The sequence below is a fragment of the Crassostrea angulata genome, chromosome 6 (assembly GCF_025612915.1).
Source record: "Crassostrea angulata isolate pt1a10 chromosome 6, ASM2561291v2, whole genome shotgun sequence".
Classification (NCBI taxonomy): domain Eukaryota; kingdom Metazoa; phylum Mollusca; class Bivalvia; order Ostreida; family Ostreidae; genus Magallana; species Magallana angulata.
Genome location: NC_069116.1, coordinates 42,527,417 through 42,555,307, shown reverse-complemented (window position 1 = coordinate 42,555,307; position 27,891 = coordinate 42,527,417). Strand labels below are relative to the sequence as shown.

Genomic DNA, 27,891 nt, shown 5'->3' with positions numbered 1-27,891 from the left:
TATGTTCAAAATAACTTTATTAACACAGAAAACCCTATGACTGTATTAATAGACAATATTTTCAACAATTTAATTTTTTTGTTTTTTCTGCAGGGCACCGATTGCATTGAGACATTTTGGGAGATTTTTCATTTCGACCAAATCATCTATCTCAAACGACTCGGTCACGCCTAGTTGCTTCATTCCATTGATAGCCAATTCAATCAGCTCCTTCTCTCGGGTCGGCGCAAAGTAGGTCTCTGGAATGGTATCTGGTTTCAGGGCATTTACTAGTCTGTAACAACATGATGGTAATGGTTACTACATATATGTATATTTAATAAATTTAGTAATTTGTGTCTTTATTGATGTATTACAAGCATGCATTGACCTTATTTTAGGGTGGAGAATAAAAATGTGTTTTAAAAGGTCTCTATTTTCTCTTTAACTTCTAGATTATGTAAAAGAAGAATTTTTGGCCACTCTTTATTTATTGAAACATGGATTTTTAACCTTCACGTTTTGCAACTTTATGCAAGATTCTTTGAAAAAGTTGTCGACTATATCCGTAAAATAAAAATAAAAATGAAAAAAACTTTATCAAGCCGAACATATTCCTGTTCATTTGGCAGATACTTACTTGCCAAGGCAGACGCCATCTTTCAGCTGGTTATGGAAGTTATCCAGATCCCCCGATGTGTCCAAGCTTCTGGCGCCGATTGTCTCGCTGATAAACTCGAGCGCCTTCTTGGCCTTCAGCTCATAGTCACGTTTCCACATCTGAAGGGTACAAAAATAACTTAAGACTGAGCTTAAAAACAAACAAGCGGCCAATTGGCCTTAACGGTCACCTGAGTAGAGTATAACCAATACACAAACTTGTCGAGAAGTCTCATATATGTATTTAATGAATTAGGTTTCATTCTGGAGTCGAAAAATTATAAATTTGTAATGACGACCACCTCCATGCCTGAAATCTTTCAAAAAGAACTGTGAAACCCATAATTTTGATGAAAAATTTAAAGATCTGGTCTACAAAATCATGAATTCCGTTTTCCCTTTCAGAAGTGTGGGAAAAAAGAAGATAATTTTCTAACATTATATGCATTAACACCTATAACATCCATTTTGGCCCTGCCCTAGAGTCAAAACCCATACTCCAGGGGACATGAAAATAAAATTTTAGTAGAGGATTTCCTTATAAACATAATTATAAGTTATTTTTTTTATACAGATGTGTGAGAATAGAGAAGAAATTTTTTTAACATTATATTGCCCCCCCCCCCCTTTCATGTCCTGAACCCCTGACATAGGGGCGATGATTTTCACAATTTAGGTAGAGGAGTTAGTGGACATCATAACCAAGTATTCATTTTTTTTTTGCCCACATGTGTGGGAGTAGAGAAGAAGATTTTCTAAGATTTAATTCATTTTTACTATATGGTCATATTGGCCCCACCCTAGAACCTGAACCCCTGACACAGGGGTCATGAATTTCCCAATTTTGGTAGAGGGCTTCATGGACATCATCACTAGGCATTTAGTTTTTAACAAATGTATATGGGAGTAGAGAAGAAGACTTTCTAAGATTTAATTCATTTTTACTATATGACCATATTGGCCCCATCCTAGAGCCTGAACCCATGACCAAGGGGTCATAAATTTCACAATTTTAGTGTAGAGGGCCTCATAGACATCAAAATCATGCATTAAGTTTTAACAAATATATATGGGAGTAGAGAAGAAGATTTTCTAAGATTTAATACATTTTTACTATATGGCCATTTGGCCCCACCCTAGAGACAGAACCCCTGACCCAGGGGCCATGAATTCACAATTTTGGTAGAGGGCTTCATGGACATCATTACAATGCAACCAGTTTTTTCCTCACATGTGTGGGAGTAGAGAAGAAGATTTTTGAAAATTTGGCCTTTTTTGCATATTTGGCCCCACATTTGGTGCCCCCGGGGTGGTAGAGCCATGAATTTCACAACTTAGATTCCTCTTGCCATAGAAATGCCTCACACCAAAAATGGTAACAATCAGCCTTGTAGTTTTTAAGAAGAAGTTAAAAATGTACAATTGTTAACGCACGTCGCACGACGACGGACGAAAACGGATAGCAATAGGTCACATGAGTTTACTCAGGTGACCTAAATATAAAACTTGCACTATAACAGTGTAGTTGCAAAAGTCACTCTGTTAAGGAATTTCTAGAAAACAGTTGTCAATTGTTGTTTTAAAAGTAATGTGGGTAATAACCAACAATAAATGATCAACCTAATAAGAGTTGAGATTCAGTATACAATTTAAAACAAATTTTACAAACATTTTAAGGACATTTGATGCTTTATGTTGTATAATGTGTATGATAATTTGAAGCAATGAGACGCAATTATCGTTTTTTTTACCATTACAATCAATATTTTTTTACGAAAAAGTTTGCTTTAACAACTGTTAAATTAGCATGATTTATACGTTTAATCTTTCAACAGTAAATACGAAATCATCAGAGAGGGCGTGTCAAACAGTAAAATAAATTAAAAAAATGATTCAAGAACGATAACTGTGTATGGAATTATGAGAACGTATTTTGAACCTGTATCTAACATGTCACAGGAAGTTTGTAAGCCAATCCATCATTTATAAATATCTATCAAAAATTTATCTTTCAACGATTTCGGAAATACAATATTGTATGAAATACTACATGATGTGATTTAATTAAGACTAAAATTTATTATGAAATTGCTCAACCCCCCCATCCCCCCCCCCCCCCCCCCCGCTTTAAGTATTAGATGTATTACCTGAATGGTTTCATTGAAGTCACGAACAGTTTTATATCCACCATCATTAAACAGGCAATATCATAGTTCTTAACAAGGACATTCAAGACATTTCATATATTTGTTGTGCCATATTGCATTAATAGCGAGCGCAGCTCGCCGGCGCGCAGCGCCGGAGCGAAGCGAGCTCTACCGGCAAGGCATGTGTGAATAGAAAATTCGGACTATAGTCTGTCCCAAGATATTTATGCTGCACATTTGGACGATTTTTAATAAAAATACTCTTACCTGTGAAAGAAGTGCAATTGAAATATTTGAAAGGGATATTTTCCAAGATAATTTCATTGACACATTATCATCTTTCACTCGGAAAAATTCACAGGAACGAAAACAGATTCCTTACGGGGATTTATAATGGGGAATGTTTACATCTTTACTCCATTCGGAATACACTCGGAATACATCGCGCAATAGTTCAACGTTATCATCCGGGCTTGCTGCAATGCAAAATCTCCGTAGACATCACATTTTTTAGCATTGTATTAAAACCTGATAAGCTAACAGGGGCGTTTTGATTGAGAAATCTTGGAAATTTTTCATACTTTTGAATGAACATCGTTTGAATCCTGAAGTGTTTATAAATATCAAACAATTAAGCCAAACGTGAATCCAAAATATCTTAGGACAGAGTATAGTTGCACATTCATTCAACGGATTTTTTTGGCGTCAGTAAATCGGACCAGTAATGCATTGTTTTAATCGTCCCAGTAGTTCCCTGTAATCATGGCAATTTTTAATCACTTCACACTCTCACGAGAATCAGCAAGACAATATAAAAACAAAAACAATTAATGTATACGACATATATTTACACTTGCAAATGTTTTCCCTTATATAACACTGTTTGAGCAATCCGCCGTTATTTCTGCATAACATCATTATGGGTCAAGAGGTCAAAGTAGCGCATGAATTATATAGGTCACTACTTTTTCTATGTACACAAACTAATCGACTTGTGCTGAAACACACCCATTAGATATCGTAATGAAATTAACGTAATTTAGGCATAAAAAATAAACGTATTTGTATTTTGTTATACGAAGTTTTATTCATTCATTCTAATAAGAAATATATCATTATTTGCGGGGATAAATGATTCATGTTAGATAACACGTTAGGCATGTAAACAGAAAGTTTATGGTTCGACATCGTAACGAGGCGTTCTTGAAAATTACAATCGTAATTTGTCAAAGAAGTTAATTCAGTTAAAATTTATTTCTGATTTTATTACAAGCCTCGGTCAAAATTGCAAATGTAATATTACAGACCTTTCGTGTGTAGTACATTCACGGATCACGGTCAAATTTAACTCCTTGTGTTTTCTGTCCGATATGTTCCGTTAAAAGAACATCGAAGTTAAAATCGCTTTCCTCTATAATGTCGGAGGAAATCATTATGCTCTCGAAACTGATTCTGCGATAGATTTCCCCCTGAAAATGCCTAAGTATAACTCTAACTCAACTTCCAATGTTTTTAAATTTCTAACCGCTCTGCGACTTCAACACAGGTGGTACTATTCCGCCAAGCTTCAATCAGTTTTTTCAATTGTACAAGTGAATTTTCTTTTCTGTTTCCCTTTTAAATGATAAAAAAGTGGTGTCTCCTCAAAAGTAGTGTCATATTCATTTATCACAATAATCAAATGCTTGCAACATTGTTGGACTATTTTTTGTTACGTCATTTTAATCGAGGCGGCTTTCTAGGTCATCACAAAAGAGGAAGTATGGAGCATTGTTATTGTCATAATTTGCAACAAATGTAAATATAAGAAATAAGATATCATTTTTGGATGTCTATCGGGATATAGATACGGGTTGGTACATGATCAAATCTTCCATAAAGCCCTTCGGGCTTTATGGGATTTGATCACGTGACCAACCCGTATCTATATCCCGATAGACATCCAAAAATGATACCTTATTTCTTAAACAGTCAATGCTACCTCTAAAGTTCACGTCAGTACACTCTCAATCAAAAATAATCGAGTGACGTCACAAAGGTTTACATATTGATCCGATAGATTTTTTCGGCGTCAGTAAATTTTGACCCACAATTCATAGTACCAATGGTTTCCAACTTCACGTTCTCGCGAGAATCAAAGTACAACTTTTGAGAAGCATGTGTGTAATGTGTAATTTTAAGAACATCATGCTTTTTTAAGTAAATAAAACAGTATACTTTGCGTACTTTTATTTCTCAGGGGAGTTTTAAAGAGTCAGGCGACACTTAACCAACGTCAGCTTTGACGTCACAATAAGCACTGATAAGGGGAAATTACTCCAATTGAAGTTATTGTAAACCTGCTGAAAGGACCAAAATCCTCTCAAAATCTTGCAAAGGCTAAGCTAAAGAACAGCTGAAGAATAAGGACATTTCATCAGAAACAGGAAACAGTTGTAAATTGCACTCATTTGGATGAATGCTCACATTTATTTTATTCACTAAAATTACGGTAAATTCCTGGAACGTACAAGTAGCATCGCTTTTTTAAAAAGGGGGTGGGTGGGTGTATGGGTAGATGGCAGCCTCATCCAAAAAATCTTTGCAAGCAAAAAGAAAAAAAACACACGAAAATTCTAATCCTTCAGCTCTTTAGCAGTTCAATGGTTTCTTTATTTTTACTTCCATTTATTACATGCGGGGAGGGGGGGGGATGCACCATGCTCTTTTAATATGATAACGAAATATGTTTAAGCGTAAATTAAAAAAAAAATAGCCATTAATTTTTTTTATAAGTGGAGGGGGCAACTCCATGATAAGTTGATTTTCTATGTGTAAATTGAAAAAAAAAAATATTTTTTAACATGGGGGGGGGGGGGGTGTTATGATAAGTCAATTTTTGAATGTAAATTAAAGAAAAAAATGTCTAGTTCAAAAAAGGGGATGAACTGATGTACGTTACAATCACTTTAAAAGAGGAGATGGAGTGCAATGAACGTTTATATTAAACAGGTCGGGTACACTACCTTATATGGATAGCATTATTTAACACGTGACAGTATTTTCGTCAAACAGATTCTCCAATCCAGTGAATGAGTTGCAATGCATGACGGTCTACAACGTGTTTACGATTCAACAGACGCACGTGGTTTTTGTCTGTTTTATTCACAATATTTTATTGCTTGCCGGAATGTTTGTACATCTTGATTTTTACTTTAGAAGGTAAAAAAGGAAAGATTACGTACCATTAACTTTGTTCCATGCTCACATTGAAAAATACGGTTGTTTGAGTTGATCAGTTGTGAAAAATGATCAGTATCAAACGACTGACAAACATACGCATACAAGTACAAACAGGTTTTGATAAGAAAAAACTTCACAGTTGCGTATTGGTTACTTTATCATTGCGCACTAGAAATAAATACAGGTAACTGTACATTTTTAACATACGTGAATAGCCACGGCAGTAGAAATGCACAAATATACAAACGCAGAAGCGCAAGCTGTGCAGCATATAGTATTTTGTCCGTTAAGCATTCTGATGAATGTCCCTGAAGAAAATATCAACGCGCATTCTAATAATGCTGTCTTAAATATGGGATATCACGTGAAAAAACGGTACTCGCTGCTTCTAATTCTATAGGACGTACCTCTCTTTTGAACAGTGACAAAGGGGTATTTAAATAGGTTGATATAAGTCCTGATATGCAATATTTTTTAAATGTGAGCATAGAAATTGAAGTTCAGACATAACTGTCCATATTAATTTGATAAATTCTGAAAAATCATTCAAAATGAGTTTCCAAAGGACAATTCAAAATGGTTTATATTTTCAATACGCTTTGTATACACTGAAACTTGTAGTAGCCCACAATGCCTTGCAACTCATTCACCTGATTGGTTTGTCGATAAAAGTAAATAGATGGCTAATTTAGCATGCAAATTTATGCTGACGTCAAAAAATATAGTGGTCTCGACCTGTTAAAATTCAACAACATTGTATCTGAGATTGAACTATTGTTCTATTTATAAATAAATAAATAACAAATCTTATAAACTATGAATAATGTAAATTTACTGAAAAAATAGGTATGTTTTATTTTATTTTGCAATCAAATTTATTTACGTTGTTAATTTTATTTTCATTATCATAATTCATTGTTTGATCACATGCTGCGCTCGCCCCAACGGTCGCACCGTAAAACATATTACGTTTGACATATGTCAGAAAAGAGAAATTAAATTTTTAAAATCAGGTGTCAAATATAAATTATCATTTACAGAAATAGGATACGATGTTTGATGTACACTCTGTCTAAAGTTGGAAATTTCCATGCTTTTACTTTCATATGAAGATTTTTTATAACAGACGCTTTTTACGGGAAAACGAATCAACCTCACACAACCAGGCCCCGAGGTTATAAAACTTTTTCATACTCATACTCCAACTGATACTCCGTACTCCGGGTATATGAGTTCCACTAAACACTACTCTGAAACCCGAGGTTATAAAAAAAATGGAGTACATTCTCCGCTGAGTACAATTTGGAGTATGCTTCAGAAAGAGTCGATGGAAATCGTCGGTGAACGAAGTCAGAAGGAAAGTATAATGACTCTAGTAAACTACCTGGCTTAACGCCATACACCAAACCCCAGAATGGTGTGTTCCCGTTTTGCACACATTTGATAATTGGGTATAGAACAATGTGTGTGATTTGTGTTGTGATAGCAATTATACTCTGCTTTCAGTCAAAGATTTTACCTGGATTTTACTTGTGTTTTATCATTCATTCATTAGCGCCATGAAACACGAAGAATAAAGATATTTTGTTGTGTTTTAGACTAATAACTACATGTAATAGCTATCACCATTTTTTTCATTTGATAAAATAAAGATCATATTAATATTTTTAGTCTGAAATTTCCGCTCACTGATAAGAAAAATAAGGATTAGATGAATTGACTTTTACATTTTTGCCCTTTTGCTTTAAATATAAAACTCGATGAATTGAGGAAAAATTGCTGGTCCCGGGCCAATTGGTAGCTGATTCAGTGGATAATTATATGATAAAGGGAAAAAACTTCACGGACAGTCATATGGGGTATTCCGTGTCTCGTTTTACAACTTACATTGTAGCTGCAAAATATGTAAAACGCATGTTTATAATTGATTGTTTGGTATCAACAGAAAGATTTTTATGAAAAGAAACAGACCTTTATCACAAAATATTTCAATCTTCGAAGTAGCATCCTTAGCAGTAGATTTTATGATCGACATCACCGCTTAAGTATATTACGGGTCACTTTTCTGGATTTTCAAATCGGCAGCTCAATAAATTCCGACAAAAATAATAATTTAAATATTGATTCGATATATTTCAAACTAAAGAAGGTTGAAAACGTATGAATTAGGTCTACATTTGATAGGTTTTGTGAAAAAAATATTTTCAGTTTTTGAAGCATATAGAATTGCCTATTTATCATCATATCATCATATCATCATACATTAATTTGTCTAATAGTATTTTCTTGGATAATTCAAGCCACAGCATAAATGAAAAAAAAATTAGGAGTGTTTTCACTTGACACATTTTCTCCATTTATGTAAGCAAAAGCAATAAATAAATATTAATATATGATATTTTCTCTTCAAACTTGTAGCGTGTACATGTACTTCCTAAAGGCAGGAAGTTAAACAAAAGCACTCAATACACAACATTTTTGCAATAATCTGATTTGTTTAAAGAAATTAATGAAATTGTTCATGACCAAATCGATGTTTAAAATTAAATTCCAGAACATGGATGTCAATTATTATGTAAATGTGTTTTTATGCAAGTTATATTGTAACATAAAATAAATGTAAATATCAATTGCGAGTAGATATGTTTTATTTATTTCAATATCAATTGCCCTTACAGGAACTGTGATATAGACTATAGCAATTAAGCAAATATCTCACTTTGTCAAATTCCCGTTTCGCACACATTTTTTTCGATACCTAATTTTCAAATGTGTGCAAAACGGGAACAAACCATCAGAATGATCGGATAAATTTCTTTTTCTAAACGATATGGACATACTCTTTTACATCTACAAGCATGTAAATATCAGACTAACGATTTATATGGCATTCACCAATTATTTTGCCCACTATTCATTTTTTTAAATCATATAAATTATTTCAGTGACTCAAATTAATTAAATTTGACAGACTCATAGAATGATATTACGTAATCTATTGACAGAGGAATGAGATACGTACTCTCAATTAAATCTACCCTGTATAATATTCTTACGCGTTTGGATAGGCCTCTTTAAAAACTTTACTTTTCCTTTCATGAATTTACTTTTCTGGATTGTTTTGCTTTATTCATTCGCCTTCCATTAAAACTTATGAATTGGTATTTGAAAAAAGTTAATGGAAATGGGTGGGGGCAGAAAAAACCTATATGTTAGTAAGAAAGTACATGAATATTCGTGATATTGTCATTAAAGCTCTCTCTCTCTCTCTCTCTCTCTCTCTCTCTCTCTCTCTCTCTCACACACACACACACACACACACACACACACACACACACACAAATCCAAATACATACTCATAATTGATTCCGTAAAATAATAAGACATTGTAAAAAACATAACAAAAAACAAGAGTTTAAACGATCTGCAACTGGCATGCAAAATACGTAGGAAGCCAAAATTAAATTAAGATTGAAATATTTTATCCTGGATAGAATCAATGTGAGTATGTGGTTGTAATTAATGCTTGTTGATTTTGTTTATTTAAACTAACGTCGTAATGAACTGTGAAATAGACAAAAATATAATTTTAATTATTTGCACATTTATCATGGCGAGCATTTTACATTGTACTCTTAAAAATCATTCTTATAAAATACTTTTAAAAATACATAAAACAGAATAAGAGATAGGTTTTAAATCCTTCGAGACTTCTCTAGTTCGACCAATAATTATCCAAGCTTTCTCCACTTTCTCCATGTTTTTGGTGCAAACTGTACATCAGACAATGCTCGACTCAAACAAAATAAATGTATTTACCCTTAAGTTACATTAAAAGTTTAAAATTTGTCAATTTAAAATTAACTATAACAAACTGTTATAGCTAAGTTTAAATTGACAAAATTTTAAACTTTTAATGTAACACTTTCATGAAAATATACCTCTTCTCCCAGTGGCATGTTCATACGGAAGCTTATTGAGGCCAGTTCAGTAAATAAATTAATTTATATTGCGTTAAATCGCAATAGTTATTGCGTTTTAATGCAATCTTTTGCGTTTATTCGCAATTTATTTTGCGTTTAAACGCAAAAGATTGCGATAAAACGCAAAAAGTTATGCGATTAAACGCAAAGTGGATTGCGTTTAAACGCAAAGTTTTGCGTTTAAACGCAATGTATTGCGTTTAATCGCAAAAGTATTGCGTTTAAACGCAAAACAAATATTGCGTTTAAACGCAAAGCTACTATTGCGTTTAAACGCAATTTATTTTGCGAATAAACGCAAACGTTTTTGCGATTAAACGCAATAATTTTTGCGATTAAACGCAATAATTTTGCCATTAAATGCAATGATTTTGCGATTAAACGCAATGATTTTTGCGTTTAATCGCAATTAATTCATTTGCTTATATATACACTTAGTATATGTACCAAGTCCGTGATTTGATGACACTACTTGACACATCACAAAGACTCAATTTCTGGTTTTCACTTATAATGAAATAGTAAGTTGTCATAACTTGAAAGCATCAGCCACTTCTTAGCAAACGTATCCTGAAAAGAAGGATCGCGCTGCCAAGGGGCCTTATAAATACAGGCATGTCGATTCGTGTGACAAATTATAACAAATGGAACTTGAACAAACAGTTGCATTGATGGCTTTACTACGAAAATGTATTGTCTCAAAGATATAACCAAATTGAATAGGTTATATAACCTTTTCAAAAATAAAACCATCTATTTGAATAGGTGATTGCATCTATTCACACTCAAAGAGGGATACATGTATCATTTTTTTTCAAATATGTGATATCCCTTGTTCACATCACAAGATAAATAAGTGATTGATAGGTAATAAAACCAATTCTTATAAATGCTATCACTTTTTGAATAGGTGATATCACTAATTCAAATCAGTGATATAACAATTACAATAAATGCCAAATCAATTCGTCATATTGAATAAACAGTAGCACTTTCATTTGACAATGATATAATAAAGCATTATGGATGGCAGTTATACAGTGTATGTGTGGACTATTTGATTTTATTGAATAATTAAGATTCGATTTATGAGAAACAATATGAAAAACAATTAGAAATAGAGGAGAGAGCACTACGAGAAAAGCGAGAAATGTCTAACATAACGTTTGATGGGCAGATTGACGGATGGTTGTGGCATAACATTAGTATGTCCTACTTATACAAAACATAAGTATGTCATAAACCTCTTCCTTGGTCTGAATAGAAAAAGTCAGACAGTTTTGCAATAAAACGCAATAACTATTGCGTTTAAACCCAATACCTTTTGCGATTAAACGCAACGATTATTGCGTTTAATCGCAAATACGTTTGCGTTTATTCGCAAAAATTATTGTGTTTAAACGCAATATTACATTTGCGTTTAAACGCAATAATTTTTTGTGTTTAAACGCAATACTTTTGCGTTTAAACGCAAAATTTTGCATTTAAATGCAAACCTTTGCGTTAAAACGCAATGTTCTTTGCGTTTAAACGCAATAGCTATTGCGTTTAATCGCAATCTTTTGCGTTTAAACGCAAAACTTATTGCGATTTAACGCAAAAGATTGCGATTAAACGCAATAGTTATTGCGTTTAAACGCAAAAGAAATTATTTTTTCTCCTAAGCTGGCCTGAATAAGCTTCTGTATGTTCATGTTTTCTAAGAATATGTAAAATAATGGGACTTAATAGAACACAACAAATTTCTGTGTATGTTTGATTTTGAAATCGTATTACATAAGTTCGTTACACTAAATAGTACAGAAGCTTACTGAGGCCAGTTCAGTAAATAAATTAATTTATATTGCATTAAATCGCAATAGTTATTGCGTTTTAATGCAATATTTTGTGTTTAAACGCAAAAGATTGCGATAAAACGCAAAAAGTATTGCGATTAAACGCAAAGTTTTGCGTTTAAACGCAATGTATTGCGTTTAATCGCAATAGTATTGCATTTAAACGCAAAACAAATATTGCGTTTAAACGCAATATATTTTGCGAATAAACGCAATAGTTTTTTTGATTAAACGCAAGAATTGTTGCGATTAAACGCAATAATTTTGCGATAAAATGCAATAATTTTTGGATTAAACGCAATGATTTTTGCGTTAAATCGCAATTTATTCATTTGCTTATATATACACTTAAGTATAAGTACCAAGTGCGTAATTTGATGACAACACTTGACACATCACAAAGACTCAATTTCTGGTTTTCACTTGGAATAACTTATAATGAAATAGTAAGTCAAAGCATCAGGCACTTCTAAGCAAACGGATCCTCAAAAAAAGGATCGTGCTATAAATAAATACAAGAGAGACAATAAGTCTTTGCTTATATTTGTTTTCAAATTCTTCCTTAGAGATGACATGCAAAATGGCTATTGATGGATGCACCAGTGATGTTTGCTTGCCGGATACTTGGTTTCTACACTGTGAAAAACAGTTGAATTGAAAAACGGAAAAGACTCCTTCGCAAAGAGCATTATGCCAAGGGGCCTTATTAATAGAGGCATGTCGATTCGTGTGACAAATTAAAACAAATGGAACTTGCACAAACAGTTACATTGATGGCTATACTATGAAAATTTATTGTCTCAAAGTTATTACCGAATTGAATATGTGATAAAATCTTTTCAAAAAGTAAAATCGTCTATCTGAATAGGTGATTCCATCTATTCAAACTGAAAGAGTGATACATGTATCTTTTTTTCAAATATGTGATATCCCTTGTTCAAATCACAAGATATATAGGTGATTGATGAGTGATAATACCTATTCCAATAAATGATATCACTTTTTGAATAGGTGATAACACTAATTCAAATTAGTGATATAACAATTACAATAAGTGTCAAATCAGTCCGTCATATTGAATAAACATTTTCACTTTCATTTGACAATGATATAATGAAGCATTATGGATGGCAGTTATACAGTGTATGTGCGGACTATTTGATTTTATTGAAAAATTAAGATTCGATTTATGAGAAACAATATGAAAGAAATAGAGGAGAGAGCACGACGAGAAAAGCGAGAAATGTCTAACTTTACATTTAATAAACAGATTGACGGATGGTTGTTGCATAACATAAGTATGTCATAGACTTCTTCTTTTGGTCTGAATAAAAAAAGTCATGTTCAAATTAAAAAACAGTTTTGCAATAAAACGCAATAACTATTGCGTTTAAACCCAATACCTTTTGAGATTAAACGCAACGATTATTGCGTTTAATCGCAAAATCATTGCGTTATATATATATATAAATGTTCTTTGCGTTTAAACGCAAAAGCTATTGCGTTTTATCGCAATCTTTTGCGTTAAATCGCAATATGTTTTGCGTTTAAACGCAAAAGGTTGCGATTAAACGCAATAATCATTGCGTTTAAACGCAAAAGAAAATTATTCTTTCTGCTAAGCTGGCCTCAATGAGCTTCCGTAAAATAGCAAAACCAAGAGATGAATATTTTGATAAAATGATTAAAGGGTTAAAATATTGTTAATAATTAATGTGTGTTGAAATATTTACGCAAGGTAAGGTTTGCGGTTACAGGGAGATAACTCACACATTTTCATTGTGACGTAACACCAACTACCCTTTATTTCAGTTATGACGTCAAAATATATTTGACGTCATAATTGATTTCAGTTTTTTAGCTCACCTGAGCTGAAAGCTCAAGTGAGCTATTCTGATCACATTTTGTCCGTCGTCCGTCTGTCCGTCTGTAAACTTTACATTTTGAACTTCTTCTCTAAAACTGCTTATCCAATTTCAACCAAATTTGGCACAAAGCATCCTAATGGGAGGGCGAATATAAATTGCAAAAATAAAAGTCCGATCTATATTCAAAGCGGAGAAAACCTTGAAACAGTAGAAAAAGGGGGGTGCATTTTTAAAAATCTTCTTCTCAAGAACTACCGAGGCAAATTCAACGTAGTTTAGCATAAATTATCCTTATGGGAAGGAAAATATAAATTGCAAAAATTAAGGGGTAATTTTGTTTCAAATCTAAGTTATTACGAAAATAATAATAAAGGAAAGACGTGTTTCAATCAGTTTTTAAATAGCGTCGGGCTCGGCATCCGGTAAAATGGGTAGGCAAGACTTTGCCTGGGCAAAACAAAAGAGTGGCAGTTATTAATCTGCCAATCTCATTAAAATTTCAGGATATTTGATGGACTAGTATATTTGTATTCGCTGTAGATATTGCTGCAAAATAATGCGTATTTGGAATTGACGATTGCCGATCTGCCCCGGCATTTATTTTGCCACGGCACGGGTTTGCATACCCATTTTATCAAGACTTGTATTCCATACTTCTAAAACGAGGTTCTTTGTTTAAAGCTGCAATGACATTATACGAAAAAGGGGCGATCTGACTATGATGAATTTGCTTGTTGTGCAACAGTTCGCGTATGAAGGGAAATTTTGAAACATGAAAAATATATTGGTGCCGATTTTGTGAAGTAAATTGAGGCTAAATATTTCAATGCGTTGACAGTTTTCACACATGACGTTGGTGTAAGCTTGTTATGATTTTCGTTTCGTTTTCATTATTTATGCTTTGTAACCTGGAAACTATCGTCTGTATTTCGTGATTTTTACGTATCAAATCAAACAGAGACTTCGGTAAATCAAACAGTTAACTGTTTACCTGCGCAAATTAAGCAAAATCTGATGTAGGGGTACTGAAATACAATTCATTCTATCGGTAATTCGGCATTATCTTTTGCGCAATGGTAGATTAATGCAATAGGTTTTGTTGAGATGCTCGGCATTTTCTCGAGTTTATTCAGTTTAAATAGAGTTTGATATCGCTGACGGAAATATGTAGGTATATACATGTGTATATATATGATTCATTTCGAAAAAATAAATTGTGTTCTTTATTTGTTATACATGTAGTGCATGTTTCTTGTGTTTGTTTACAATTTCTATTTACTAACCATATTTGAGTGTTAAGCTTCGAATTATAAGCAAGATACAGAGATTTGCTCACAATTCTATGTTTGTTCACAGATCTTAAAAGCTAAAGATTAAAAAAGTAAAAAAATTGTCAATATTTATTACGAAAATTTTCAAAATCTGTTCTTCCAGAAACCAAGTTATTGAATTGTAAACTTAACCTTTTTAGCTCACCTGAGGATGGGGCCACAATGGGGGTCGAAGTTTAACAAATGAATATATAGAGTAAATCTTTAGAAATCTTCTTCTCAGAAACTAATCGGCCAGGAAAGCTGAAACTTGTTTGGAAGCATCCTCAGGTAGTGTAGATTCAAAAATGTGAAAATCATGACCCCATTGGGTAGGGTGGGGCCACAATGTAGGGTCGAAGTTTAACATATGAATATAAAAAGTAAATCTTTAAAAATCTTCTTCTTAGAAACTAATCGGCCAGGAAAGCTGACACTTGTGTGGATGCATCCTTAGGCAGTGAAGATTCAAATTTGTGAAAATCATGACCCCCGGGGGTAGGATGGGGCCACAATTGGGGATCGACATTTTACATAGGAATATATACAGTAAATCTTTAAAAATCTTCTTCTCAGAAACTAATCAACCAGGAAAGCTGACACTTGTGTGGATGCATCCTCAGGTAATGTAAATTCAAAGTTTTGAAAATCATGACCCCCGGGGGTAGGGTGGGGCCACAATGGGGGATCGAAGTTTAACATAGGAATATATACAGTAAATCTTTAAAAATATTCTTCTCAGAAACTAATTCGCCGGCAAAGCTGGAACTTGTGTGGAAGCATCCTCAGGTAATGTAAATTCAAAGTTTTGAAAATCATGACCCCCGGGGGTAGGGTGGGGCCACAATGGGGGATCGAAGTTTAACATAGGAATATATACAGTAAATCTTTAAAAATCTTCTTCTCAGAAACTAATTCGCCGGCAAAGCTGGAACTTGTGTGGAAGCATCCTCAGGTAGTGTAGATTCAAAGTTGTGAAAATCATGACCCCTGGGGGAGGTTGGGGCCACAATGGAGGATCGAAGTTTAACATATGATTATATACAGTAAATCTTTAAAAATCTTCTCCTCAGAAACTGATTAGCCAGGAAAGCTAAAACTTGTGTGGAAGCATCCTCAGGTAGTGTAGATTCAAATTTGTGAAAATCATGACCCCTGGGGGTAGGTTTGGGCCACAATGGGAGGTCGATGTTTTACATAGGAATAAACAGAGTTATTCTTTAAAAATCTTCTTCACAGAAAACTAATCAGCCAGGAAAGCTGAATCTTGTGTGAAAGCATCCTCAGGTAGTGTAGATTCAAAGTTGTGAAAATAATGATCCCCAGGGGTAGGGTGGGGCCACAATGGGGGGGGGGGGAAGGGGGTCAAAGTTAAACAAAGGAATATATAGGGTAAATCTTTAAATAAAAATCTTCTCAGAAACTAATCAGCCAGATGATTCTTTATAATTGTTAAGACTTTCGCTCCAGGACAATTCTTTGGCCTCACGAGAAGGTTCAGAGTTTGATGTACGTTTATATCCCATATATAAACTATTGTTAGGGATCTTTTTTAGAACTGCAATACTCAACATATGATATGACTATAAAATCATCCTGTTAGAAAAGGGACTAATGATTATAAACATAAGAATATCCAGGGGAAAATGGATTCTATTTATACAGGATTTACATGAATTATTGTACATTGTTCAGATAGTTTGTATTATGACTCCATTGAGCTGATTTTATTCATACCTATTGTTCCTCAGATGAGCGATGTGGCCCATGGGCCTCTTGTTTTATTTCGCGGGTTTTTTTAGTTTCAATGAAAAAATAGGAGGACACAAGCATTTTATCAATTTCCACGAAAACGAAATCCGCATCATATGGTTTTGAATAGTGTTTTAGAAACATCAGATTACACATATTCTAAGATACGTTTTTCCTGAAATCGGTGGACTTGGAAAGGTTTCAAATAAGATGTTTTCGTTTACATAATAGTGGTCCAAAATTAAGACTTTTGTTGCATTTTATTCTATTTTTAGATAGTTCATCAGAGATTAATAAAAGTGAATCATGATATTAATAGTGATATTATTTTCGAACATTTTAAGCATAAATAACCCCCATAATAGTCACATATAAAATGTACAAATTTTCACGAAATTGTTTACATTTCATCAAAATGAAAATTGGAAATCATGAACTTTGACCTTTTGTAGTTATAAAACGGGACGGGCAAAATTCATTTGAATTGCATTTTTTAGAGGTTGTACCAAAGTTACATAACATTTTGTTCACTATGCTAAAGTCGTTTTTCTCATGAAATTCAAATGCATTGGTGGACTTTACACATGTGTGGTGATAAGCGTCTTCTAGGTTTAAGAAAAATATGTTTCTTTCTACATTGTATTACACAGAACCCTGGGGCCTTCTCCCGGAAACTTATTTATCTGCGTTCACTAAAAGTCACAAGAAAAACATCAATTTATCTTTACACAATAGGTATAAGAAGGCGTCACAATATACATACCATTTATATATACACATGTACCAATTAATTGTTCATTACATGTAAAAAGAAATTGCAGCATTTTCATGTTGGCAACTTACCGTTTTTAGATTTTCTGCATCTTGTATATTTCGAGCCTGAAAAGATAAAAATCATTTAAATGCTGGTTTGTTTCTTGTGATTTAAAACATAATCAAACGTTATCGCTTTTCCTTAAAAAATGTACACATGATAATAAAGCTCACTGCAATACAGTTAGTTTGCTCTATTCGGTCTGACGCAAAATATATTGAAAAAAGAGATTTTTTCTTCAGACTAAAGCTATATTAGCCTCTTTATTATGATTACGTACCATACAATGAAAAGGCTTAGAGATAGATTGATAGGAGAGACTACAACAGATGACGATATATTCTTTATAGAATTTACTTTTACATTTCTGTGAATCAAATATAATTACATTAATACTTTTGTGTAAATATTTGGTTATTTTTTAATTTGTGTGTTTTGAACTGTAGCAATTTTTTTATCTTTGTTCATTTATTTAATTGTATCTGTTTCTTTTCTTACTTACAATTTAAAACAGACACATCACTTACCTAACTGTGTTTATCAATTTTTAATTGTTTTTTTTATATTATTTATCTCATTATATCTCATTCTTATCTTACTTACAATTTAAAATCAGACAGATCACTTATCTAACTATGTGTATATCATTTTCCACATTTGCAAGCTGATTAACCAAGACTTTGAATATTATATCTTTGAAAAATCTACACATGTAGAAATCGCAAACAGTAATGTGCTGAAAGATTTTTTCAAAGGACGATGCTCTTTCCATTTAGTAACCTTTCATTCACTGTTGACAGAATAGCAAATTTTCATCTTGTGAGTTTTAAAATAACACAAACACTAAAGAATTTTTGTCAAATATTTCTAATTCTTAATTTTGTGTGAAAAGGGAACAATATTTTCTGAAATTGATTAAAATACTACACTATAATTATCCTTTTTTAAGTCTTTTACATAAAAATAAATGATAACGAGCCTGAAATTGCCTTAGTGCAAAGATTAGATTGTCAGATGCCACTTTCAAATATTATTTGTTTCATTAAATGTCAAGCATTTCTGATTATTATAATCACATTTTGATAAAAAGCTTTTATTCTGGAACATGATTTTTTTTAAACAACCTCGAATATTTACTTCTTATAACATCCAAGAAAACTAAGAAACATTTGTGTGAAAAAAAAATCAGGTTATTAAGAAGTTATCATGAAACATGTTTGCATCATTGTATATCTTGAAAACTATTTTAACAATAATAATAAATGTGTGAATATCATTAATTTTACAGTTCTCTGTTTTAATCCGTGATTACACTACAAAACATATTTTTCAAAATGCATGTATCTCAATAGATCGATACAAAGCATATGGAGATAGATTCCATTAGATGTCAACTAGTTCGAATGTCGCAGTGTTGAACAATCAAACTTCCTTTTTCCTAAAGGAGCAAATTACATGTAAATTACGTAAATTATCAATTTTCATTCCTTTACTTTCTTAAAAGTATTTATTTGAGAAAAATGTAAAGGATTTTTAGATTTACTAGATTGGGTTACGTATAGTTGCGTAATTTTGAATTCACATATTTTGATCATTTAAATTTTATGAATTTTAAAGATTTTTCCAATCGCGCGCCAGCCAGTGATATAAATCTATAGACAAGTAAATACAACCATAAAATATGGAAAATGATATGGAAAAACATATAGAAACTTAACTTTTGCAATTACATTGCAACAGAAAGTTTTTAAGAGAAAAAAAGAAAATGAAAAAATTAGTCCGAATGTCCTCTGTTTTAATATTAATCTACCTTTGTCGGAGCATATTTTCCTCAAATAAACAAATCATGGATATCAATATCGATAGTTGTTAATAACGTTGTTATTTTGTTTTTTTGATACAACTTTGGACTTCAACTATTGAACTTTGTAAATATATTTTTTGAAATCTCAAACCCTGAGTAAACGTAATCCTTAATTCACAAAACTATACAGATCTAATTATAAACTCTGAATTATTTTAAAACACTCCATAGATTTTTATTACATGTTTCTATTTTATTTTTTTTATATTGAAATTAGTGAGTATTATATAGCAAATATAATGTCGTTTGTAAGTAAGTAAAGAAATTGTAAAGAATATGTATAACACACAGTCTAATAGTTTAGACACCAATCAATTCAAATCCAGAAAAGAGCAAACGATAAGAGGTGGGATCAGGTGTCATGAATGAGTAAGCATTTCCTGCAGATCGGTCATAAAAATAAACAAGAGGCCCATGGGCCACATCGCTCACCTGAGGAACAATAGGTATGATAAAATCAGCTTAATGGAGTTACATGTATAATACAAACTATCTTGACAATGTACAATAATACATGTAGATCCTGTATAAATAAAATCCATCTTCCCCCTGGATATTCTTATGTTTATAATCATTATACCCTTTTCTAACAGGATGATTTTATAGTCATATCACAAGTTGAGTACTGCAGTTCTCAAAATGATCCTTAACAATTGTTTATATATGGGATATAAAGCTACATCAAACTCTGAACCTTCTTTAAGGCCGAAAAATTGTCCTGGAACGAAAGTCTTAACAATTATGAAGAATCATCTGGCTGATTAGTTTCTGAAAAGAAGATTTTTAAAGATTTACTCTATATATTCCTATGTAAAACTTCGACCCCCCTCCCATTATGGCCCATCCTGTCCCCAGGGATCATGATTTTCACAACTTGGAATCTACACTACCTGAGGATCTTCCACACAAGTTTCAGCTTTCCTGGCTGATTAGTTTTTGAGAAAAAGATTTTTAAAGATATACTCTATACAACATGTATATTCCTATGTAAAACTTCGACCCTCCATTGTGCCCCACCCTACCTCCGGGGGTCATGATTTTGACAAATTTGAATCTACACTATCTGAAGATGCTTCCACACAAGTTTCAGCTTTCCTGGCAGATTAGTTTCTGGGAGGAAGATTTTTAAAGATTTACTCTATATATTCCTATGTAAAACTTTGACCCCCCATTATGGCTCCGCCCTACCCCCGGTGATCATGATTTTCACAGTTTTGAATCTACACTACCTGAGGATGCTTTCATACAAGTTTCAGCTTTCCTGTCTTAATGATTCTTGAGAAAAAGATTTCTGAAAATTTCTGAAAATTTTTCATTAATTTCTCATTATCTCCCCTTGAAAAAGGGTGTGGCCCTTAATATTCACAATTTTTAATCCCCTTTGCCTAAGAATGATTTGTGCTAAGTTTGGCTGAAATTGGTCTAGTAGTTCTTGAGAAGATGTTGAAAATGTGAAAAGTTTACGAACAGACGGACAAAATGTTATCAAAAAAGCTCACTTGAGCTTCCAGCTCAGGTGAGCTAAAAACAAAAAAATATGTTGACAATTAGGTGTGTTTTAAAATGGTCTTACAATTTGTAAGAAAAAACTTCTAAAGCTTTCGTTTATATTGATAGTCTAGTCCGATTTAGTAGAAAACAATTTTTAATGGCAAATAATTATTATTTGGTCCAGCATTGTTTTTAAACATAATTAAAGTGTGCTGGCCTTCATGAATATGACGTTAAGTAGCTCAAAATGGCGATTCAAAATGGCGGACAACCAAATTTTATATTTTTTTCTTACAGTCTTTTCATTATTGACAATCAATAATGAAGTGATCCAGCTTAGTATTTCATCATATCTAAAGTGTGCTAAACTTGAAAAAAATCTGCTGGCCTTCCCCAAAAAGCATTAATTAGTTCAACGTGGCGATTCAAAATGTCAGATACCCAGATTTTATAAAAATTTTCCTTAAAATTTAAACTAGGGAAAACGCATAAAAACAATAATAATTCAGTCCAGCAGCGTTATTTTTGCATATTAATTAAGGCGTGATTAGACTGAAAAATATGCTTGCTATCATGACAAAAATGGCGCTAATTAGGTCAAAATAGCGGTCAAAATGGTCGACAGCCAAATTCTATAATTCTCTCAAATCTTAAAAATTGAGGTAACAAACGATTATAAATTGGTTCAGCATAGCATTTTATCATAACTAAGGTGTGCTGAGTCCAACAAAATATGTTGATCGCGATAAATAATTAAAAATGGTGGACAGCCAGATTTCATAATTTTTCGTTTCACAGTCTCTAAATGAAAAAAAAAACAATACAAAATCACAAATTGGTCAAGCAAACATATTTATCATAGTTAAGTTGTTCCATGTTTGATGAAATGTGTTGGTCTTCATGAAAATGACGTTAATTTTGTCAAAATGGCAATTCAGATTGATGTGTACTAGTAGCCAAATTTCATTAATCTCTATATAGACTACTAAAGGCCTCTTAAATGGGGAAAATGTTTGAATATCATAATTTCAATACTAATGGTGTAACTGACAGTCAAATTTAAACACTCACTTGTATTAATAGAAAAAACTCCACCAGCTTTTTATTTGGAATTTTTTTCTTTTTCCCCTTATTAAACTACAGATATAATTATGTTATTTATACAATTTTTTTTAATGATAAGATTGTGATTTGAAATTTTCAAATGTCTTTACCCGGGAAGTAAGCACGTTTACATTCACAGATAAAGGTTCTGCAACCTGTGGGCCAGTTGCAAGCTATACAATCTGAGAAGATTTAGGTTTAAGATCTTAAGGTCATTAGTTCTAGCAACAAACAACCATCACTTAATTTTTTTATCCCATCTCGGCTGGGCATGGTAATATGGGCATGTTTATATATGCCTGTCTCCCTATCATTACCTTGGGACATATTCCCGGGCTTTGATTTTTAGGAAGAAAGCAAATTAAACCGTGTCAGTGGGCAATGTGTCTTGGTTATCCATATAACTAAAGAACTTCTCGAACTCTTTGATTTTCTGGTCAGTTAATTCATCTTTTCATACTTGTTTCTGTGCACTTATATTTGTCAATTTTCTCGATATGCTTTAGAAATAAGAAGTTGTGTCACACCATTTCAGTGAATGGAATGAATCAAGTGCTAATTCAAAACTCTATAAAAGGGAAACATTTTCTCTTCAACAACAATGACAGAGATGTTTATCGACTTTAAAGAGGTTCATACATCCATCAGCAAACTTAGTTGTGAGGATATGTTGCAAATTAGCACTGGCATGGTCTGGCATAAAAAAGCAATAGCATAAAAAAGCCTCAATTTTTTCTCTGAATATGGACACGCATTGCTATACTTTCCTCAGCACATTTGGCAAAACACATGTTGGCAAATTTGCAAGAGGTTCTTTTTATCTTTAACGAAGACATAGACAGCTTGGTTTCTTATAAAATATATAAATTGTCCTTAGTAATGTTAAAAAGAGTAAAATTCTTTGGGTTGCCAAAACATATTGCGCATACTTATTACTATATATAAAGCTGGACTATATGTTGATCTCGGCTCATTTTGATTCACGAGCTTTTCCAGTGTATATGATGATATATTAGTTAGATTTATTTGCTGGAAAGGAATTAAAGGAAGAGACAGACATATACTAGAATAGTTCTTCATGTCGTACACTGTTCCTAAGTTCCTGGTTGTATATCTGTTATCATACAAGAAATTATATTGACGCAAGCGTCAAATGGGCCGCAAAAAATATAATTGTTGTATGAATCATTGGTTGTTTACATAAAACACACCACAAAGAAAAAAGAATAGTTGGTTGTACTAATTTTTATGAAAATTCTAATATACTTTCAGCAACTTGTTTTGAAGTTTAACATTTTACTATCATCATAAAGAATCGAGTTCATTACTGTAAGAATTCGTAACGGTAATTGTATGGTCATTGCCATAGTATGAAGTAATGGAGAACACGTTGATTTGTACATTACTCTAAAACAAAGTTCAACTCATCATTTTTCTCTTGGAGATTATGTATTTCAAACATTTTTTTGTTGCATTGTATTAAATGAAAACTTAATGCATTAGTTTATATAATTTTAAGGGACCACATGATAAAATAGTAATGGATTAGTTCAAATTTTCCAGTCAATTTAAATTTTCATTTCTGTCATATTTTTGCGTAAATAATTGATATGGATGTCATTTCATGATAATTTCTACCACATTTTACATGGAAATATAATAAATACACACACAAAGTCATTTAATTTAACACGGCATATAGAAATTCAAATATATCGTTTATATGAAATTTAATGACATTCAGGTCTTTAGTATTTAATGTCTATAGTATGTCCCGCATACCGATCCCGATGCATTGTTTTCAAAAGAATGAAAAACTCCGAAATTTTCCGAACAGATTATAGCCTCGATAAAAACGCGCCAAACACGACAGTCTACTAAGTATGACCTATTTTTCATTTACGAGTAAAACAAAAAATATGTGATGTATTTTAAAAGGCATAAAAAATATTTCGACATGCAAATCTACTTTCAATTCATAAAAAGAGGCAAAATATTAATTCTATTAAAAAGAACTATCTCGCAGAAACGCAGTAACACTATATAAATGTATATCAAATAACGGACCGCCTTCCGGCGGCCCGTAATAAGCTTATGACATCGACGTCTTTAAAGCCAAAAAACACCAGTTTATAGTACAAAAATATTTCTCCTCTCTCAAACTCGAACTGGCAGGTCGAAGAAATCGGTACATAAAGTATAATTTTAAAAAACCCCAGAAAGGTTTAGGAATTAAAAAAGACGGATATTGAAAAGCATGAACACAGAATGTTTAAATAAGATACCGGTATGCGCCTTAATAATACAAAACGGAAAAAATTAACAATTTTGAGTAAAGTATGGATCTGTTCTTTTTCTTCGTTAAAGTATTCTAATCTAGTTTTTCATGTGCACATTTGTATAATGTAATACTTACACGTTTCATACCTGTAGACGGCTTTAAAAGAGAATTATAAATTCTGGCTGTCGGCCATTTTGAAACGCCATTTTGACCCAAATAACGCCATTTTTGTAAAAGTAAGCATATATCCTCAAACTCAGTATACTCTAATTATGAATAAAAACTTTTTGTTGGACCAGTCTATAAATGTTTTAATGCTTTGTTTCTTGTTAAAAAAAACTTAAATAGAAAGTGATGAAATCTGGCTGTAGGTCATTTTAAATCGCCTTTTTGACCTATTTTACGGAATTTCCGTCATAGCTAGCATATTTCTTAAGACTCAGCTTGTCTTAGTTATATTGATAAACTTTGCCGGACCAAATTGAAATTGTTGGTCTCATGCTTATTCCCGTTTTTATAAACGTTATAGAAAAAAATGAGAAATCTGGCTGTCCTTCAATTTGACATAAACAAGAGGCCAATTGGCCTTAACGGTCACCTGAGTAGCATATATCCAATACACAAACTTGTCATGGAGTCTCATATATGCATCTAATTAATTAGGTTTCATACTGGAGTAGAAAAATTATAAATTTGTAATGACAACCACATTTAATTCAAAAAGAACTGTGAAACCTATAATTTTGGTGAAAAACTAAAAGATCTGGTCTACAAAATAATGAATTTAGTTTTCCTTTCAGATGTGTGGGAGTAAAGAAGATAATTTTTTAACGTTATATGCATTAGCATCTATACATCCATTTTGGCCCTGCCCTAGAGTCAAAACCCATACCCCAGGGGACATGAAAATTAAAATTTCAGTAGAGGACTTCCTGGTAAACATAATTATTAGTCGGTTTTTTTATACAGATGTGTGAGAATAGAGAAGAAGATTTTTAAACATTATATGCATTAACACTTAATTGCCATATTGCCCCCCCCCCTCATGTCCTGAACCCCTGACCCAGGGGCCATGAATTTCACAATTTAGGTAAAGGAGATTGTGGATATCATAACCATGTATTCAGTTTTTTGCCCACATGTGTGGGAGTAGAGAAGAAGATTTTCTAAGATTTAAATCATTTTTACTATATGGCCATATTGGCCCCACCCTAGAGCATGAACACCTAACAAAGGGGTCATGAACTTCACAATTTTAGTAGAGAGCCTCATGGACATCATAATCATGCATTTAGTTTTTAACAAATATATATGGGAGTAGAGAAGAAGATTTTCTAAGATTTAATACATTTTTACTATTTAGCCATATCGGTCCCACCCTAGAGCCTGAACCCCTGACCGAGGGGTCATGCATTTCACAATTAAAGTAGAGGGCTTCATGGACATCATAACCATGCATTTAGTTTTTAACAAATATATATGGGAGCAGAGAAGAAGATTTTCTAAGATTTAATACATTTTTACTATTTGGCCATATTGGCCCCACCCTAGAGCCTGAACCCCTGACCCAGGGGTCATGAATTTCACAATTTAGGTAGAGGGCTTCATGGACATCATAATCATGTATTTAGTATTTAACAAATATATATGAGAGTAGAGAAGAAGATTTTCTTAGATTTAATACATTTTTACTACATGGCCATATTGGCCCCACCCTAAAGCCTGAACCCCTGACCGAGGGGTCATGAATTTCACAATTTAGGTTGAAGGCTTCATGGACATCATTATCATGCATTTAGTTTTTAACAAATATATATGATAGTAGAGAAGAAGATTTTCTAAGATTTAATACATTTTTACTATTTGGCAATATTGGCCCCACCCTAGAGCCTGAACCCCTGACCCAGGGGTCATGAATTTCACAATTAAGGTAGAGGGCTTCATGGACATCATAACCATGCATTTAGTTTTTAACAAATATATATGGGAGTAGAGAAGAAGATTTTCTAAGATTTAATACATTTTTACTATATGGCCATATTGGCCCCACCCTAGAGCCAGAACCCCAGACCCAGGGGCCATAAATTTCACAATTTTGGTAGAGGGCCTCATGGACATCATAACCATGCATTCAGTTTTTTCCTCACTTGTGTGGAAGTAGAGAAGAAGATTTTTGAAAATTTGGCTTTTTTTGCATATTTGGCCCCGCCCGTGGCACCCCAGGGGTGGTAGAGCCATAAATTTCACAATTTAGATTCTTCTTACCATAGAGATGCTTTACACCAAAAATGGTAACGATTGGCCTGGTAGTTTTCAAGAAGAAGTTAAAAATGTAAAATTGTTAACGCACGACGCACGACGCACGACGCACGACGCACAACGCACGACGACGGACGAAGACCAATTGCAATAGGTCACCTGAGTGACTCAGGTGACCTAAAAAGCATCGCTCTAGTGGAAACTAGCATGATTCCTCAGACTTAGCACGTCTTATTTATGATTTGAACATTTATTTAAAAAATCATAATTGTTGTTTCTCGCTTTTTCACCATTTAAGAAACAAAGGGGAAATATAAAATCTGAATGTCCACCGTTATGAATCGCCATTTTTTTTAAAAGATAATTTACGACATTTTTTTGAAAATGGCATATCATTCCTGACTATCCACACCTAAGTTATGATTAAAAACTTAGCTAGACTGAATATTCATTGATTGTCTCACGCTTTATGTACATTTCAGAAATATAAGACGAATTAACACAATTTTGTTTTCCGCCATTTTAAATCGCCACTTTGACTTAATTAACCACATTTATGGAAAGGCGGCATAATTTGTAAGACTCAGCACACATTGAATATGATGAAATACTATTTTGGATCAATTCTTTAGTGTTTGTCATTATTTTTTCCCATTAGAGAGACTTTAAGAGAAAAAATGGATGTGGTTGTCCGCCATTTTATCCTACTAAACGCCATTTTCAAGAAGGCCAGCATATTTTTCAGACTCAGCATACCTTAATTATGATAAAAGATCATACTGGACCAAATAATAATTATTTGCCGTTAAAAGGTATTTCTATCTCTCTCCTCTTTTTAGAAATTAGTACTAGACTATGACGAGATTGATTACTAACACGAACTAAATGAAATGGTTTTAAACCTCAATTTGTTGATTATGTGCACCAAACATTTTACAATTTGACCACTTCCATTTTTTTCCCTAAGCACTAGCAAAACCCGGTTAAAGAGAATGCTATCGAAACTTACCATTAGCTCGTCCCCCATTTTTTTTCCTAAAGACGTTTTAAATCCGAAAGGAAGAAATCTTCTGACGAAGCGGTTTAAATATCCAAACGGTATCACGTGATTGCCTGGGTGAACAGTGGCGAAGCTACCATGTATGCTTATATGCCTGAGCATGCACATCATTTGGGGGGAAAAGGAAGAAACTCAGTAAAAAAAATAAAGAAAGAAAAAAAAAGAATTCAAGTATTAAGGTCCATACTTAGTTATCTCTTCAACGGTTTCCGTCACCCGGTCCTACTTTATCCGGAATCAATGCTAAACAAAGACGTCTTAA

At 32.9% G+C, this 27,891-nt stretch overlaps 1 protein-coding gene across 1 annotated transcript; it reads right to left on the bottom strand.

The window, feature by feature from the left end:
- LOC128186727 (uncharacterized) lies at positions 1-27,891 on the bottom strand. The gene is made up of 4 exons (XM_052856589.1): positions 27,579-27,891; positions 17,600-17,635; positions 620-759; positions 1-274 (listed from the first exon to the last, which is right to left on the bottom strand). Exons 1-4 carry the CDS (start codon positions 27,738-27,740, stop codon positions 70-72), a joined length of 543 nt encoding a protein of 180 aa, XP_052712549.1. The 5' UTR covers positions 27,741-27,891; the 3' UTR covers positions 1-69.

What these genes read in the sequence shown, in the direction of transcription:
- LOC128186727 (XM_052856589.1), bottom strand. Translation starts at nt 27,740, where the DNA reads ATGATGTGCATGCTCAGGCATATAAGCATACATGGTAGCTTCGCCACT. An exon ending in AAATGGGGGACGAGCTAATG is followed by an intron (nt 17,636 to 27,578) that starts GTAAGTTTCGAT and finishes TTATCTTTTCAG; the next exon opens with GCTCGAAATATACAAGATGC. An exon ending in GATGGCGTCTGCCTTGGCAA is followed by an intron (nt 275 to 619) that starts GTAAGTATCTGC and finishes ATGTTGTTACAG; the next exon opens with ACTAGTAAATGCCCTGAAAC.